At 36.6% G+C, this 17,609-nt stretch overlaps 1 protein-coding gene across 9 annotated transcripts in view; it reads left to right on the top strand.

The window, feature by feature from the left end:
- Positions 1–16,551, top strand: part of LOC142839867 (uncharacterized) — an 88,548-nt gene extending 71,997 nt beyond the window's left edge. For 4 of the 9 annotated variants that reach the window (XM_075956244.1, XM_075956238.1, XM_075956242.1 and 1 more), the window contains 3 exons: positions 12,950–13,073; positions 13,267–13,327; positions 14,467–16,551. In XM_075956244.1, coding sequence (XP_075812359.1) covers positions 13,040–13,073; positions 13,267–13,327; positions 14,467–16,273 — 1,902 coding nt within the window. In that variant the 5' untranslated portion in view covers positions 12,950–13,039 and the 3' untranslated portion in view covers positions 16,274–16,551. Of the gene's footprint in view, positions 1–62; positions 7,906–12,946; positions 13,074–13,266; positions 13,328–14,466 lie in introns of those variants that run through there. The other 5 variants (XM_075956246.1, XM_075956245.1, XM_075956239.1 and 2 more) reach the window with 4 other exon arrangements.
- Positions 16,552–17,609: the final 1,058 nt, after the last annotated feature.

The following is a 17,609-nucleotide window of genomic DNA, read 5'->3' as shown; positions in this document are numbered from 1 at the left end:
TGAAGCTTTCTTACATTTGAGACCACAGGATGTTGAGATTTCCAAGCTTTGAGACATCTGTCATGGAGGTCTGCATATGAGGAATGGAAATTGCAATAGAGTGAGATATATGAGAAATTGCAGAGGGTTGTGTAATAGCTTGACCTTATTATGATAATAAACTTTGTTTATAGTCAGAGATCAGAGCTAGCGATTAGCTGAACAAAAATATCATAGAGGTTTTGAGGACTGTGACCTGAGAAGAGACAGGAAGTAGATAGGTGGGGCTGAGAGAGTATCTTTTTCTTTTTTAGATGAAGGAAGTCGGAGTCACTGGTGGTGCTCTAATGCTTCTCTGATCTTTCAGGTTCATACCCCCCATATCTGACTCCTGATTTCTTATTGATAAAGATTCATTAGATTAGCACTTCATCAGGCATCTTCAAAGATATGCTCAGTTAGCACAATGGGGTAATTAAGGCCCACAGAGATAGTGAAAGACTCTAAATGCATTTCTGAGGCCTCTCAGCTCTAAAGACATTTTCTGAAGCCTCTTAGCATTTGGTAATGGGACTTTCATCCACACACACATGCTGGACTACTCATCCTCCTGTGTCCTTGTGAATAATCTTCAAACAGAACTGCATTCTGGGAATTGAGGCAAAGACAACCCACAGATGTTGACTCGGTTCCTGATGTATTGCTTTATTTATTGGAACAAGGCCAGGATGACCCAAAGATGCTCCCGCTTACTTCACCCTATCAGGTAGCTATTCTCCTACCCTGGCACAGTCCAATCAGTCCTAGTAGCCCTTCAAATAAGCCAATCCAATTATGTGGAAAACAACCCTCTGGCTCCCCCCGTGTTTCTGTGGCTTTTTGCTTTAAAAATGGAATTTTAACTGTTAATAGACACTCTTCACTTAGCTGAAGGGTCCTGTCATGACAGAATTAAAATCCTCTTGCATTTGCATCAACTCTGGGGTCATCATGGTTCCTTGGGGGCAACACTTTCCTGATGTTTGGACTTCTAGTCCAAAAATAGGTTACAGAATAGATTATTAACTTTAAAATTTTTAAATGCTAATGGAAGGAAATAACAGCTTTGGGGAGACAGTAGGCAATAAATAAAACCCTGCTAAATTAAATCAACCTGTTTGCTTTAAAGATATGTTGAGCTCAGAATAAAAAGCAGGATATGTGTTAAATTGGGGAATAAAATTATAGAGACCATCAAAGTTGTTTAAGATTAGATTCAAACAAAAGGTCTCTTGATTAAGATATAATAGTTCATCAAAGAGCATTACCATTCAATCTAAATTAATTTGTATGACTAACAGATGTTTTCCTTTTGATTCAATTTAATTGCCAAAAATAAAAAATCCATAAAGTCAGCGTTGAGGCAGAATTTGGTTATATCATTATAAAACCATGAAAACATAAACTAAGGAATCTGAAAACCACTGGACAACTGAGACATCTAAAAATAAAACACTTCATCCAAATAAAATATCCTTCTCCAAAGGAATAAATTAGCCTAACAATCACTTATTATAATCATACTTATAGTCATATTAGGTATGTTTACATAGTAAAAAAAATTTTTTTTAGGGTTTTTTAAAAACAGATTCCTCTGTATTGCTCTGACTCTCCTGGAACTCACTTTGTAGGACAGGCTGGACTCTATCTCAATGAGATATACCTGCCTCTGCTGTGAAAGTGCTGGGATTGAAGGCCTGCACCACCACAGCCTGGCAAAAATTTATTTTTAATAGATAGGTGGTGTCGTTTCTTCATTTTAAACATTGATTTTTTTACACTTCCTTTTTTACTTCGATAATTATATTTCTTTTGAGTTTTGTATGGAGCTAAGAACTTGATAATTCTAATGATTCATGTTACCACATTGAAAAAAGAACTCAAAAAAATGTATAAAATATCTAAGGTTAAGAGACATAAAAAGATTATTTAGGGTTGGTAATATTAGTTAAGACAAAAAGTAATTTAGGCACAACACCTTGGGCTTACTAAGATAGAATAGATAATAAAATAATTTGAATAAAGTTACCAAGTGCAAATAGATTGGGTATTGTTAATATAATTCTTCCCTGTGTGTGTGTGTGTGTATCTCAAATATAGTTATTGTATTTAGTGTTATAGTTTTACTGTGTTAGTTAAAACTTTCACTTTTTAATTGGACAAAAGGGGGAAACATGTGATACTTTGATTATATTGTGATAATAAAGCTTGCTTGAGTCAGGGCAGAGCTAATCACTACCTGACCAAGAATTACCATAAAGTTTGGGAGGTCTCTGGACAGATAGGTGTCAGGATTACTTAGGCAGGCCTGAGAGCATATTAGCACTTTATCTGCGTGGAGAAACCGAAGAGATAGTAGGTCCAGAAGGTGGTCAAACACTTCTCTGATCTTTCAGGTTCTTATCCTGCTCTCTGACTTTTGATGTTTTTATTGTTAAATGTCAATCAGATTAATGCTTCAGCATGGACAGAGCTTTCTAAGCCCTTTGACAATGAAGCCCATGTACCTGAGATAGAGCCACAGGATCTGTCATTTGCCCTGCTGAATCTTCATTTTTCCTTGACCCATTCTTTCCTGAGTTTTCCTCATTCCTCTCTTCCATTTATCTTTTATTTATTCTTCTTTCATCCTGATGGCAGTGTTTCCTCCCACCATTGCCCTCTGTCCCAACCTTCCCCCAATTCTCTCTTCTTTGTTTAACTTTAGGAAAGAGCAGGTCTCTCATACATAGCAACCAAATGTGGTGTCTAAATTAGGTTCTTTGTTGTGATGAAACATCATGACCAAAAAGCACAAAGAGGACAAAAGGGTTTATTTGGGTTGCAATTCCATATTGTTGTTCACTATTAAAGGATGTCAGGGCAGGGACTCAAACAGGACAGGGTCCTGGAGGCAGGAGGTATGCAAATGCCTTGGAAGAGTGCTTCTTTCTTGCTTTCTTCACATGGCTTGCTCAACTTCATTTCTTAGAGAACCCAGGACTACCATCCTAAGGATGGCATTCTCAATGGGTTTTACCCTATGCCATTGATCAATAATTGAGAGAATGCCTCATTGCTGGACCTTGTGGAGGCCTTTCCTCTCCTGAGGCTCCCTGCTCTCTTATGTTTCTAGCTTTTAGCCAAGAGCCAAGAAGATATGCAAAACGAGCCCATACACATGGTACAATGAGTTAAAATAAGACCAGGGAAAACCTATATCAAGCATGGATAAAGTAACCCAGTATGAGAAAAGGGTCCCAAGAGCTTTCAAATGAATCAGAGTCAACCCTCCCCCTGCCACAAACACTGCTAGAACTTTCTCAAAACAGCAAAGAATTAAAGCATATAGATATATATTTTATAGATGTGCAAAAAACTAAAGGACTTAGCAGAAAGCCCTATGTATGGGATGATGATACTCACTTTAGTCTTTGAGCACCAATGACTCCTGCTTAGTTGGTTCTATGGGGTCTGTTATTCTAGTGTCCTCAACCACGTTGGGAGGTGGCTGCTATAGTTCTTCCTTCTTACTACCAGGCACTCCTGAACTCCTCGTATTTCTTGGCTGTGGGTCTCTATATGTGCTGCTTTCAGTTCCTGGATTAAGCGAGTCTGATAGCAATTGGACTAGGTACCATTCTGTGAGTATAGTAGAACATCATTAGGAATCATTTCATCGACTTTTCTTGTCAATCTTATTTTGTTCTATCCTAGACCTCTGGTCTATTGAGCTTCCGGTTCTAGGCAATCTAAGCAATCATGGACATGGGCAAGATCTCATGGAATGGGCCAGAAGTCACACCATTTCTTGGTTGGTTACCCCTCCATGTTTCGAGAAACATATGACCCTGTATATCTTGCAAGCAGGACTAATTTTAGGTTGAAGGTTTTGTGGCTGGGTTGGTGTCCCAGTCCCAATACTGACTGCTTTGCCTGCTTAGAGAGGGCTCCACAGGCTCCTTATCCCCCATTCCTAAGAGGTCTTGCTTAGGTCATTTTCATAGAATCTGTTGAGGATTCATTGTACTAGGTTTTCCTTATCAACTTCCAAGTATTTTGAATTTCAGTAGTGTCTCCCTGTTCTTCCTCCATCTAACCATCCCCAACCTGCTTTCCTATTGCCCTCCCTACCCAGGTCCATGTCATACAGAAAAATCTATTCTAGTCTTCTTTTCCAGGGATATCCATGTACCCCCTTAGAGCCTTCATTGTTAATTACCCTCTCTTTGTCTGTGGATTGTAATATGATTATACTTTAGAACACATATTCGTGTATAAGAGGTCATAGCATATTTGTCATTTATGACTTGGTTACCTCACTCCGAATGATTATTTTGTATTTCCTTTCATTCATCTGCAAGTTTTATCATGTCCTTGACTAATATTCTATAGTATCAATCTAACACGTTTTTAAATTCATTCTTTGGTTTAGGGACATCAACATCTAGGTTGTCTACACTTTTTGGCTATTAAAAATAAAGCTCCTTTAAAGACCGTTGAGCAGGTGGTTCTTGTGGTAGGATGAGTGCAAAATTCAACCCACCTTGATACTTTAGGTTTATCTTAACTTTAAAAAGGAAGTCAAAAATGTGTTTGTCAAATGGAAATCAAAAATGCTTTGGAAGCTGGGCAGAGGTGGCACATTCCTTCAATTCCAGAACTTGGGAGGTAGAGGCAGGTTGATCTCTGTGAGTTCGAGGTCAGCATGGTTGACAAGGGCTAGTTTCAGGACAGACTCTAAAGCTACAGAGAAACCCTATCTTGAAAAACCACAATAAATGTTTTGGAGAAGAGATTTTGCTTTTGGTTCCATGGTAAACAAGAGGCTGTGGACTTGAACTAGGTTCATATTGATCAGATTATTCAGTAAATAAACTCTGAATCTTTACAGGTGATATATATTGACAAAGTATATAACATGTCCTATCCGTTCTTAGCCATTTTCTCAAATTTTCTCAGGGATTACTGAAGATGCCTTCGCATAGAGACATCAGGAGTTTGAATAGAGAAAATGACACCCACATTCCCAAGAACTGGTGTGTGGGCTTTTGCTAATTTGCTGGGTCATGGATGTTTGGTGTAATTTAAGAAAATGTAGAAAAAAAAGACAACTATTAATCTGATATTTTGCATTGGAATTGATTTTGCTATATTGATACAAATTTAAAGTTAATTTTATTACAGTGTATGTTGCTACTCTCATTTGGGCTATTGTCCTTGTGCAGATGACTTAAATATGTAATAATTAAGAAACGAAGTTTCTAAATGATCTCTAATAATCAATTTGTAGGCATATTAGGATATTTTCAAGCTTACACATTTATTTTAGACAGATAGAGACTTTTAAAACACTTCAAAGAGTTATATAATATGGCATTTAAGATATTTAATAACCTTAGGTTTCATAACAACGAGTCACATGTGCCACTGGCAGCAGAAATTTGTTTCATAAAAGGATGATAGATATTGAAAAACTTCCATTGGAGCTTGCTTTCATTGTGACAAGGTTAGTCATTTGGACGAGATACTGTTTTTTTTTTCCTTGACTGCTTGATAGTATGTTGTTTAAGCAGGATATGTAGGACCCATGGGAAAATGATCACTGAAATTTGTCAAAACATGGTGGGATGGTCATCAAGGTTCCTGCTATACCAGAGAGTCTGAAAGACATTCTGTAGGTCACAGAGGAAAGTAACTGATAAAATTTGCCAGTAGGAGTTGGGACAGTCCTTCAAATTTCCTGCTTCACTGAGAAGTCTGTCAGATACTCTAGGCCTGTAGGTTGAAGATGGATGACCCGGGGTTGCAGAGGAACCTTGAATGACTGTCCAGGTAGCCAAAATTCTCTGATATCAGGTAATATTGCATCCTTCTGGGGTCTGTGATGGAGCTAAAGATGAAATAGATTTATAGTTTTCCTTACTTATGATGGAAAGTAAATTAGGTGTAAAGCTTTTGAGTCACCAAAGCAGGATAGGTACTAGAATTTTCTATAAACTTGCTAAATACAAAAGTACTGAACATGTTAAATATAATTCTTCTTTATATTATAAATGGCACAAATCAGAAGAGACTGGTTGCAGACTCTTAATGACTTTCAAAGATTGTTAAGAGACATTTTTAGTCTATTACCCCAGTGTTGGGAAAATGCCTGATCTAATAGTTCATTTAAATAAAACCTTAGATGGTGAAAAAGAGCTAAATAGACCCAGAGAATTAAGAGCTAAAGCAGAAAAGGTATTGATGATTATTAAGGAGAAATTACAGGAGACACACATGGATAGGGTAAATCCAAATCTTAATTGCATTCTATTGCGTCCCACAATTTCTCCTAAAGGAATTTTAATGTAGAGGGATGATATTATCTTAGAATGGATCATTTTGCCATATAAACCAAGTAAAAATAATAAAAATTTACATTGAAAAAAGTCTCTGAATTAATTATAATAGGTAAATTGAGACATTTCAATTAGCAGGTGGAGATCCAGAGGAGATTGTAGTGCCTTTCACTACTGGTGGGAAAACAATGAACCATGGCAAAGAGCTTGTGCTAATTTTTTGGGGGGAGATATTAATAGTAATTAATTAATTATTCCAAAAGAGATAGTCTTAAACTTATAAAGAGAACTTCTTGGATTCTTTCCAGAATTGTATGCGATGCTTCAATAACTGGAACGCATACATTTTATACTGATGCAAAATAAATCAGGAAAGGTGGGTTACTTATCAGAAGAATTAAGTAAGGTGGAACAAAGCTCTTATAATTCTGTCCAGTAGGCAGAATTATATGCTATTCTTATGGTGCTAAGGGAATTTAAAGAAGTTCTTAATGGTTTTATTGATCCACCCTATGCAGAAAGAGTTATCTTGCATATTGAAACCACTGAATTTATACCAGACGATACAGAATTGACTTCATTATTTATCCAGGTGTAACACATTATCAGAAATAGGCTTTGTCCTGTATACATAACACACATCCGATCTCATATGGGTCTGCCAGGTGGTCTAGCACAAGGTAATGCGGAAATTGATCAATTATTGCTTAGAAGTGTATTGCAGGCCCCAGAATTTCATAAAAATTATTATGTCAATAGCAAAGTTTTAATGAGAGATTATTATTCTCTTACATGGAAACAAGCTAAGGAGATTATAAAGAGATGCCCTATGTGCTCTTTCTATAACCAAACAATGCTACCTGCCAGGACTAACCCAAAGGGCACTCAAAAAAGGAAATCTGGCAGATGGATGTGTTCCCCTTTGTAAAATTTAGAAACTTAAAATATGTACACCACACCATTGACACTTATTCAGGTTTTCAGTGGGCAACTGCTTTAAACTCAGAAAAGGCTGATTCAGTAATCACAAATTTATTAGAAGTTATGGCCATTATGGGTATACCTGCACAAATAAAGACAGATGATGGTCCAGCAACTGTCTCTAGGAAAATGAAATAGTTGTTTGCTTATTTTAATATTGAGCATATTGCAGGTATACCACACAATACTACAGGTCGGGCAGTTATACAAAGATCAAATCAAACTATGAAGGATATGTTAAACCATCAGAAAGGGTGGAAAATGCTCTCAGAAATAGATTAGACAATGCTTTATTAACCTTGAATTATTTTAACGCTAATGAAAAGGACAACAACAGCAGAGAGACATTGGATAATAGAACAGTCTTCTGAATTAAATCAATAATTTTATTTCAAGGATAAGTTGACATTACCATGGAAGGACAGGATTTGTGTTATGTTGGCGAAGGGTTTTTGCTCTTGTTTCCACAGGAGAAGAAAAATTATGGATACCATCAATATTAATAAATATTCAGTTTGACAAAGAAAAAATCTCTTGAAAAAAGAGAAATGAAAGCTCACCCACAATGGTGACAACCATACAGATAGTAAGGAAACTTCATAAGGGTTGGGACAGTGTTCAGTTCTTGTTTTTGCAGACAAATACTCATCATCAAAAATTCAAGAGAGGGCTGGAGAGATGGCTCAGTGGTTAAGAGCATCACCTGCTCTTCCAAAGGTCCTGAGTTCAATTCCCGGCAACCATATGGTGGCTCACAACCATCTGTAATTAGGTCTGGTGCCCTCTTCTGGCCTGCAGGAATACACACAGACAGAATATTGTATACATAATAAATAAATAAATATTTAAAATAAAAAAATAAACAACAAAAATTCAAGAGACTCTAAATGTTTGGATTCTGACAGAAGAAAAAAATAATTATTCCATAAAGATCATCAGAAAGACAAACATGACTCCTAAGTACAGATATATAACATATATATACGTATATGTGTGTGTGTGTGTGTGTGTGTGTGTGTGTGTATATATATATATATATATATATATGGAGCTAGCTTTGGAGTTGGACACTGGTTCTGTCCCTCTCTAACTCCAAGCATGTTGTTAAAATAAAAATTCAGAATTTCTATCTCATGTCAGGAGCCATGATATGGGACTGAAAAAAAGAATTTAGAGAGCATTTTACTTTTTTTGTATTTATTTTTGTTTCTATCATACATTTCATTGAATATATATGTCTATATAAATAATGTTTAAATTTTACACCCTGAACAATGAATTTTCCTGCAGTAATCTTTGAAGTTTCCAGGAAAAAGATGGGGACCCACAACAACAGCTCCAACTAGTTGATAGGACTTCATAATGCTGATAGTGCTACTACAAGACCTGTTTTGTGTACCAGCTGCTCAATTTGATTCCAACTTGCTTAGCTGAAATGGTGTACTTTTTATAATGTTCTGGTCGGAGTTCGAAATAGAAAGCTCAGAAAAACCCTACCAAATGCTCAGAGACTCTTTGCAATTATACCAGACAGTAATCTTGGGACTATCCATCATTTTACTTTCATAGGATCCCATAGAAAGAACATTGTCCCCATGACAGCTGTAAGAAATTCTAGAAGATGATGTCCCCTTTCCCAACAAACTTTGTCCTCAGGTTAGGGATATCATTCTGGGGTTGATTATAATTGGTATACTGTTGGGGTTTGCTGGGGAATTTTATCGGCTCAGGAATCTCTTTGAAAAAAAGAAGGGAATTGGATGGGATAATAGATTAGTATGAGCATACTCACACTAATAATAATAGTGAGTAATAGAGTGAATATTTGTGAGTTATTATTTATAGGTAATTGCATTGGTATGGATTTTTGTATATTGACACAAAGTTAAATTACATTGAATATTATATGCATGCAGGCTTCTACCTATGCTTAAAACCTTTTTATATATTGATATATATTTATCACATTGCAACGTACATTTCTACCTCTGATCAAGATACTTATACATTGTTTACCTTTTGAGGTCATTGTCCTTATTTGTTGCACATTTGTTTATTGTATAATATTCTAATATGAAGTCTTAGTCGTTAAATTATATAGGTATTGAGAATTATATATCAATAGTTCTCTATGTTTGTCATACTTATAGTTAGACTAATCAGGTTGTTTAGATACATGGATAGGTAGTCTTCAATCACTTCAATGACCTGTAGAATATGGCATTTAGATAACTTAGGGTTCTTTTGAAATGAAACACTATTGCTCCTGGCAGCACCTATCTATTCGTGAGAGAATGTTGAACATCGAAGACACTCCCACTTGCAGCTTATTTTCTTCTTGACAAAACTGGACTTTGGTGGTTTCTCAGGAAATTCGGGGTCAACTTACCCATGGACCCAGCAATACCACTCTTGGGAATATACCCAAGAGAGGCCTTATCATACAACAAAAGTATATGCCCAACTATGTTCATAGCAGCATTGTTTGTAATAGCCAGAACGTAGAAACAACCTAGATGCCCTTCAATGGAAGAATGGATGAAGAAAGTATGGAATATATACATATTAGAGTATTACTCAGAAGTAAAAAACAAGGACTTCTTGAATTTTGCATACAAATGGATGGAAATAGAAAACACTATCCTGAGTGCGGTAAGCCAGACCCAAAAAGAGGAACATGGGATGTTCTCACTCATATTTGGTTTCTAGCCATAAATAAAGGACATTGAGCACATAATTCACTATCCTAGAGAAGCTAAATAAGAAGGTGAATCCAAAGACAAACATATAGGCATCCTTCGTATGATTAACCTTCATCAGGCGATGACAGGAGACAGAGACCCACATTGGAGCACAGGACTGAAATCTCAACGTCCAATTAAGGAGCAGAAGGAGAGAGAGCACGAGCAAGGAACTCAGGACCGCAAGGGGTGCACCCACACATTGAGACAATGTGGATGTTCTACTGGGAACTCACCAAGGCCAGCTGGCCTGGGTCTGGAAAAGCCTGGGATAAAACTAGACTCTCTGAACATAGCGGACAATGAGGACTGCTGAGAACTCAAGAACAATGGTAATGGGTTTTTGATCCTACTGCACATACTGGCTTTGTGGGAGCCTAGGCTGTTTGGATGCTCAACTTACTAGACCTGGATGGAGGTAGGGGTTCCTTGGACTTCCCACAGGGCAGGGAACCCTGATTGCTCTTCGGGTTGATGGGGGGGGGGGCCTAATAGGGGGAGGGGGAGGGAAATTGGAGATGGTGGGGGGGGGGAAGAGACAGAAATCTTTAATAAATAAATAAATTAAAAAAAACTGGCCTTTGGGTAAAGAAAGTTCCATGCCTCAATCGCTGACAAGATAAATGGTATCTAAAAATGCATAAGCAGGTCTGTCAAATCTTGCCACAACAGAGTAAGACAGTTGTGGAAATTTTTCTGCCTCTGAAAATGGTCTGTCAGTTATTCTAGGCCTTAGCCAATGTTGTCTGCTTCAACATTGCAAATGAGACTTTGGGTGATGGTTCACGTAGCCAGTTGTTTCTGTCATTTGTCGCACATTTTGAAAGTTACTTGATTGCACTTCCTGCTTACTCAAGTAATATATATTCCTTCTTAGATCTTCAAATGGGGTTGATATCTGGTGATAGTAGTAGTTACTTTCCTCTCATGACTGGACGTAGTTATTTATTATACAAGAATTAAATTAGTTAGATAGAATAATTATTGAACATATTTGTTCTTATTGTATATAATTTTGTATTAGGGTTACAGCTATGTAAACAAAAGGGGGAGGTGCTGTAGGAAATCTACAGCCAGTGATTATCTGCCCACTGGGGCGTGAACTCTTATACTATGTATGTCGCTATAGAGCATGCATCCAGCCTCTCTTTTCCAGCTATGGAATTTGGTTTCTGATCTCCGTACAAGCAGAGGATTCTGATTTATGAGTCTACTCCTATATAAATAAATATTTATTTCTCAGTTCTGAGCTAGTGTTGGATTTCTTTTAAGCGTCCTTTTCCAAGAATCATTAAATGTGAATCATTGAAGTGTCTAAATGCATGTTGACAATGAACCAATAGTGACTGGGTTCAGAATGTACTTGACTGAATGAATAACGTCCTAGAAATGATCATGTATTTGAACAAGTTTCTCTCCTTGGTGGTTTTTTTCTCAATTTCGGTGAATCTTTAGTAGGAGAAGCCTTTCGAGAAGAAATTCCTCATTGTATGTGATCAGTTTCAATCCCTTAAGTAATTTCCTGATATTTATATTCACTGTGTTGTGCTTGACATTAATCAGCCAACTTCCTACCTTACTACTGAAATGCTTTTACCATCATTATAATCTTGAACTCTAAATAACATAAGATGTAGCAGAAAGAGTTCGTATTTAGTGCTAAGGGGTTTGGTAACCTGCTGCTTTGTTTTGTTTGCTTATCTAAGTAGTCCTTGCTGTGTGGCTCCAAATTCCTGAATGAAAAGGGGGGGAGCATCATTCTTGTCTCTATTTGGTTTTATGTTATTGGATGATGTCCCTGGAATGTAGGGTTTTTTTTTCATGTCAAATATAAGCTGTTGTGCTTTGCTTCACGCTTATCTTGAATTTTAAAATTTGACAGAGAATATCACTCTGATTCCCAGGGTGCCATGTATTCATGACATTAATACTGCCTGAGTATTCTGAGTCATTAAATTGTAGTTGCATGAAATTCTTCTTGATTGTTATACTTGCATTGATTTTTTTAAAATCAATATGACTATTTTATATGTCTGCATGGATATGCACGTCATGGGTACCTGGTCATCAGAGTGATCAAAGGGTCTCATAAATCCTGAACATGGAAAAATGGAAAGTTGTGAACCCCGTGTAAGTACTAGCAAATGTGTCCACCTCATTCAAAACCTGCAAGAGTGCTGTATTATTCTTCCCTCTCTCCAGCTCTGTGTTGGTTATTTATGACCAACATTTATATTTCTATTTGTTTTCATCTGTCCATTTGTAACTTTTTTTAAACAGACAGTTAGTTCCTTTCTAGAAATTGTTACTGGTATTGTAGTTTCAATTATGGTACTTGAGGGGTCTGAAAGATGAATACAGAACTAGAGTGAAAGCAAAACTCTTGGTAGGAACTTCAATACGTGCCTTTCAGTTCTTTCTATCCCATTCTTTCACTTAATTTTGCAAAGGAGACAGGGTCTTAATGTGTACTTCCACCTGTCCTGAACCTGATTGCATAGACTTGACTGGCATTCCACTCAGAGACAAATATACCCACCTCTGTTTTCTGAGTATTTTGGCTAAAGGCACAATACACCCAGTTTGTCCATCATTTTTTTTCTTTTGCAGTCTGTCATTTTTCATACACTTTTCTCGGTATTGTTGATCTTTTTCCTTGTCTCTCCCTGTTAATAAACATTGCTCTTATAAGGTGAAATCCCATTCAAAGTGTAGAGGAATGACAGAATTGACTCTCCTTTTCAATTTCCTTCAAAAGTGATTGTCTATGTCATGGAATAAGAGTGGGGAACACCAGAATCATATGACCATACTGTCAAAGAAGTATGCATCTCCAATGTTGTCACTGTCACGCTTTCCATTGTATACATGTATGATATATTTTAGAAGGCCGTGACCTATGATGATGTGCATATCAACTTCACTCAGGAAGAGTGGGATTTGCTGGATCCTTCCCAGAAGAACCTCTACAAAGATGTCATGCTGGAGACCTACAGGAACCTCACTAGTATAGGTAAAAATAAATTTCCTTCATGTTTTAAAATATGAAGACAACTTTTCCTTGGTTAATGATATTCTATACCTTTATTTAGAAAGAAGAAGAAGAAAGTAAATAATGTAGTCAATAGTTCTTAGGTTCACTTAAGATAATAATCTAAACACAATGTTAAATAATATAACATTCATATCTTGGTACTGTATTTTAGGATACATTTGGGAAGACAACAACACTGAAGAACATTGTCAATGTTGTAGAAGACCTGCAAGGTAATTTTCTTGTGAAAATTGATAACAGTGTGCCTCTGATGAGATTGTAATGTGTCCGGGAACAATTAATCAAAAGCAACAGTATAAATAAGCACAGCTTTAAATGCATTGATGGTTATTAATTTCTCACAAATCCATATACCTCAATTCCATGTATGTGAAATGTATTTGCAAGGCATTCATTTAAGAAAGAAGTCTAGAAATCAATGCCTAAACAGAGATTATCATTTGAATGATAACACTGTGGAAACTAAAGTAGATCTTCCAATCATTTATTTCTTGCTACTCATGAAACAAAATGTATACACATTTCAGTGATGATAAGTGTATCTGCAAATCTTTCTACTAAATGAAAATCCCATGGTACGTCTTATATTACTCATATACATTTTGGGATTGTGCTAAGTTTATTGAAAGCAGCATTAGACTCTAGGTTCAAGGGGCAGTTGTTGTGGAGAAACCTTAATATGTATACCACAGATCTGTGAAGAACAGAAAGTCAATCCATGAGCATTCAATGTGGAAGTATTTCATTTACTATTATTCCTTTACTATGTGTATCATATGTGACTCTTGATGCAAGCATATGAGCAAAGGGATATGGAATGTTTTCACACATCTCTCCTTAAGAACAATTAGAAGATAACCGTTGTTCCCATGTAGAGTATATTTGTTGAATTTGATTCAAGTATACAAGTAATTGGTTTTCTACCATCATTAATACATCAACAATAAAGCCTAATAACTTCTAGGTCTGTGCAAACTCACCTGGGTCTCCTAGTTCACTTAGCATGTGTAATATGATTCACAGTATAGCAAAATTTATGAATGCAGTAAAGATGGTAATGCTCTCAGTGCATCCAGTTCTCTTGAAAATTGTGAAAAATGTCATATAAAATGTTTTTGTAAAGGTGAAAAAGTAAAACATGAAACAAAGGAATTTACAATCACACTTATTCTTCGAGATGCAAAATGGCCCCTAATGAAAGAATGAACTGATTTTAAATAAAGTTATAAAATCTTAATAACTGATTCCGCTTTACAATTGGAACTAATGATAAAATTTATTCACATAGATATGGGGTTCAACAGTGTATTGAATGTGGTAAAGCTTTTACATGTGCCAATTTTCCTTGCAGGCTTGAAAGAAATCAAACTGGAGAGAAACATTCAGTATATACTCACTCTGCTAAAGCCTGGTCTTATGACACCCACCTTCTAAGGAATGATAATACACATACTGGAGAACAACATTATGAAATTAAGCAATGTGGAAAAGTCTTTGCTCATCACAGTGTTCTTCAAATGAATAAAGGAAAATACACTGGAGAAAAACTGTGTGAATACACTCAAGGTGCTAAAGACTTTGTTCTTTATGAGACTCATCCATGTCATAAAGGAACACATACTGCAGGGATACCTTATGAATATAATCTGTGTGGTAAAGCCTTTGCTGATTACAGTAGTCTTCAAAACCATAAAAGAACACTTAATGGACAGAAACATTATGAATGTTATCAATGTGGTAAGGCCTTTGACAGGCCCAGTCATCTTCAAAGGCATAAAAGATCACATACTGGAGAGAAACCCTATGAATGTTATCAGTGTGGTAAGGCCTTTGCATTTCAGCGTTATCTTCAAATGCATAAAAGAACACATACTGGAGAGAAACCCTATGATTGTAATCAGTGTGGTAAGGCCTTTGCATTTCAGAGGTATCTTCAAATGCATAAAAGAACACATACTGGAGAGAAACCCTACAAATGTAATCAGTGTGGTAAGGCTTTTGCACGTCACAGTAAACTTCAATTGCATGAAAGAACACATAGTGGAGAAAAACCCTATGCATGCAATCAGTGCGGTAAAACCTTTCCATATCAAAGTGATCTTCAAAAGCATCAAAGAACACATAGTGGAGAGAAACCCTATGAATGTAAAGAGTGTGGTAAGGCCTTTGCATTTCAGAGGTATCTTCAAATGCATAAAAGAACACATACTGGAGAGAAACCCTACAAATGTAATCAGTGTAGTAAGGCCTTTGCACGCCACAGTCAACTTCAAAGGCATAAAAGAACACATACTGGAGAGAAACCCTATGAATGTAATCAATGTGGTAAGGCCTTTGCATTTCAAAGTTCTCTTAAAAAGCATAAAAGATCACATACTGGAGAGAAACCTTTTGAATGTAATCAGTGTGGTAAGGCCTTTGCATTTCAAAGTTATCTTCAAATGCATAAAAGAACACATACTGGAGAGAAACCCTACAAATGTAATCAGTGTGGTAAGGCCTTTGCACGTCACGGTCAACTTCAATTGCATGGAAGAACACATAGTGGGGAAAAACCCTATGCATGCAATCAGTGCGTTAAAACCTTTGCACGCCACAGTCAACTTCAAAGGCATAAAAAAACACATACTGGAGAGAAACCCTATGAATGTAATCAGTGTGGTAAGGCCTTTGCATTTCAGAGTTATCTTCAAATCCATAAAAGAACACATACTGGAGAGAAACCCTATGACTGTAATCAGTGTGGTAAAGCTTTTGCGCAGTATATTACTCTTCAAATGCATAAAAGAACACATACTGGCGAGAAGCCCTATAAATGTAATCAGTGTGGCAAATTGTTTTCACGACTAAGTAATCTAAAAATGCATAAAAGAACACATACTGGAGAGAAGCCCTATAAATGTAATCAGTGTGGTAAAGCTTTTGCGCAGTATATTACTCTTCAAATGCATAAAAGAACACATACTGGAGAGAAGCCCTATAAATGTAATCAGTGTGGTAAATTGTTTTCACGACTCAGCAATCTAAAAATGCATAAAAGAACACATACTGGAGAGAAGCCCTATAAATGTAATCAGTGTGGTAAAGCATTTGCTCATCACAATACTCTTCACACACATAAGAAAAACACATACAGGAGAGAAACTGTATGCATGTAATCTATGAGGTAAAGCATTTGCATGTCTCTGTCATTTTAAAATGCATAAAAACATGTACTAGAAAGAAACCCAATAAATGCATTTTGTGTGGTAAGGCCTTTGTGTGTAATAATAATCTCCAAAAACATAAAATAAACCATTCTAGAGAGAAACTCTATAAATTTAGTCAGCGTAGTCTTCAAAAACATGAAAAAAGTCATAATGGAATGAAACTCAATAAAATGATTTCAATATGGTAATGTTTTTCACCTATATAGGAGTAAAACTTTGAGTACAATCAATCTGATAAATATACTTGTAATACTTGGATATTACAGTAGTTTTTGCATACCTGAAAAAGATTCTGAGGACTTTTTGTTATAAATTACTTTTTACGATTTTAGCAAACATGCAGTCATTTAACCAACATTTATTCTGTAGAAAAATGAATTGACAGTGTCAACAATCTATTCAAGCTTTATGATATTCGTTTTTATTTTATTTGTACTAGCAAACCAATGGATAAAACCGAATTCATGAATTTGTGAAGCCCTCGGGTTAAAATAAAGGGCCAGTCAAAGAAACACACCCTGGTCCTGAAACCAGAGCCAAAGGAATACACTTTGTCCCTAAATCTATAACCAGTGAAAGAAACATTATGACCCTGAAAACAGAGCCAAAAAGTTAAAAAGGGCAGGGGAATAAACACATGTTGACACTCAAACTAGAGCAAAATAAACATACTTTGCCCTTGACCAAATGTGCATAAAAAACCAACCAGCCCCTGAGTGTAAAATCCAGCCCATCTCTGAACTTGTTCTAGTTCAGGATTGAAATCTGAGCAATTGCCACCCTTATGGGCCTTCATAGCATCCAGTACATCATGTCTTCCATGAGTGTGAGGCCAAAACCTGAGAGAACAGAATTCCTTTATTGCTGGAGCCCAAGGGCCAAACTGGTGCTGGTAAATGTGGTGCTGCAAATCCGGGTTGAGAACACAGTTCCTTGAGGTACAGTCACTGGATTAAATGCAAAACATCAGTGTGGCCCTCTGTGGTGACTGCCAGTCACCACAACCCCACAAAAGCCCTCTGTCTGCCATATTGGATCTTCCTCTCTCCTCTGGGACTCTCAGTGAGGTAGTCTAAAAAGAGAAAGGGAATTTAAAAGCAGAGAAAGTGAAAGAAGCTGCTCCCCCTGAGTTCTAGTTGGTATGTCTGACTCATCAGGAGTCAAAAACTTCAAGTCAGTGACATAATGCAGATTTTCTGCAGATGTGGTATCCATCTTCCTAAAGATATAACAAAGAGAATGTTCAGAATGATCAAGTAATCAAGTGGACAAAGGGGGTACACTC

Source organism: Microtus pennsylvanicus, chromosome 22 (assembly GCF_037038515.1).
Source record: "Microtus pennsylvanicus isolate mMicPen1 chromosome 22, mMicPen1.hap1, whole genome shotgun sequence".
NCBI classification, from domain to species: domain Eukaryota; kingdom Metazoa; phylum Chordata; class Mammalia; order Rodentia; family Cricetidae; genus Microtus; species Microtus pennsylvanicus.
This window is presented reverse-complemented; position numbering and strand designations above follow the sequence as displayed.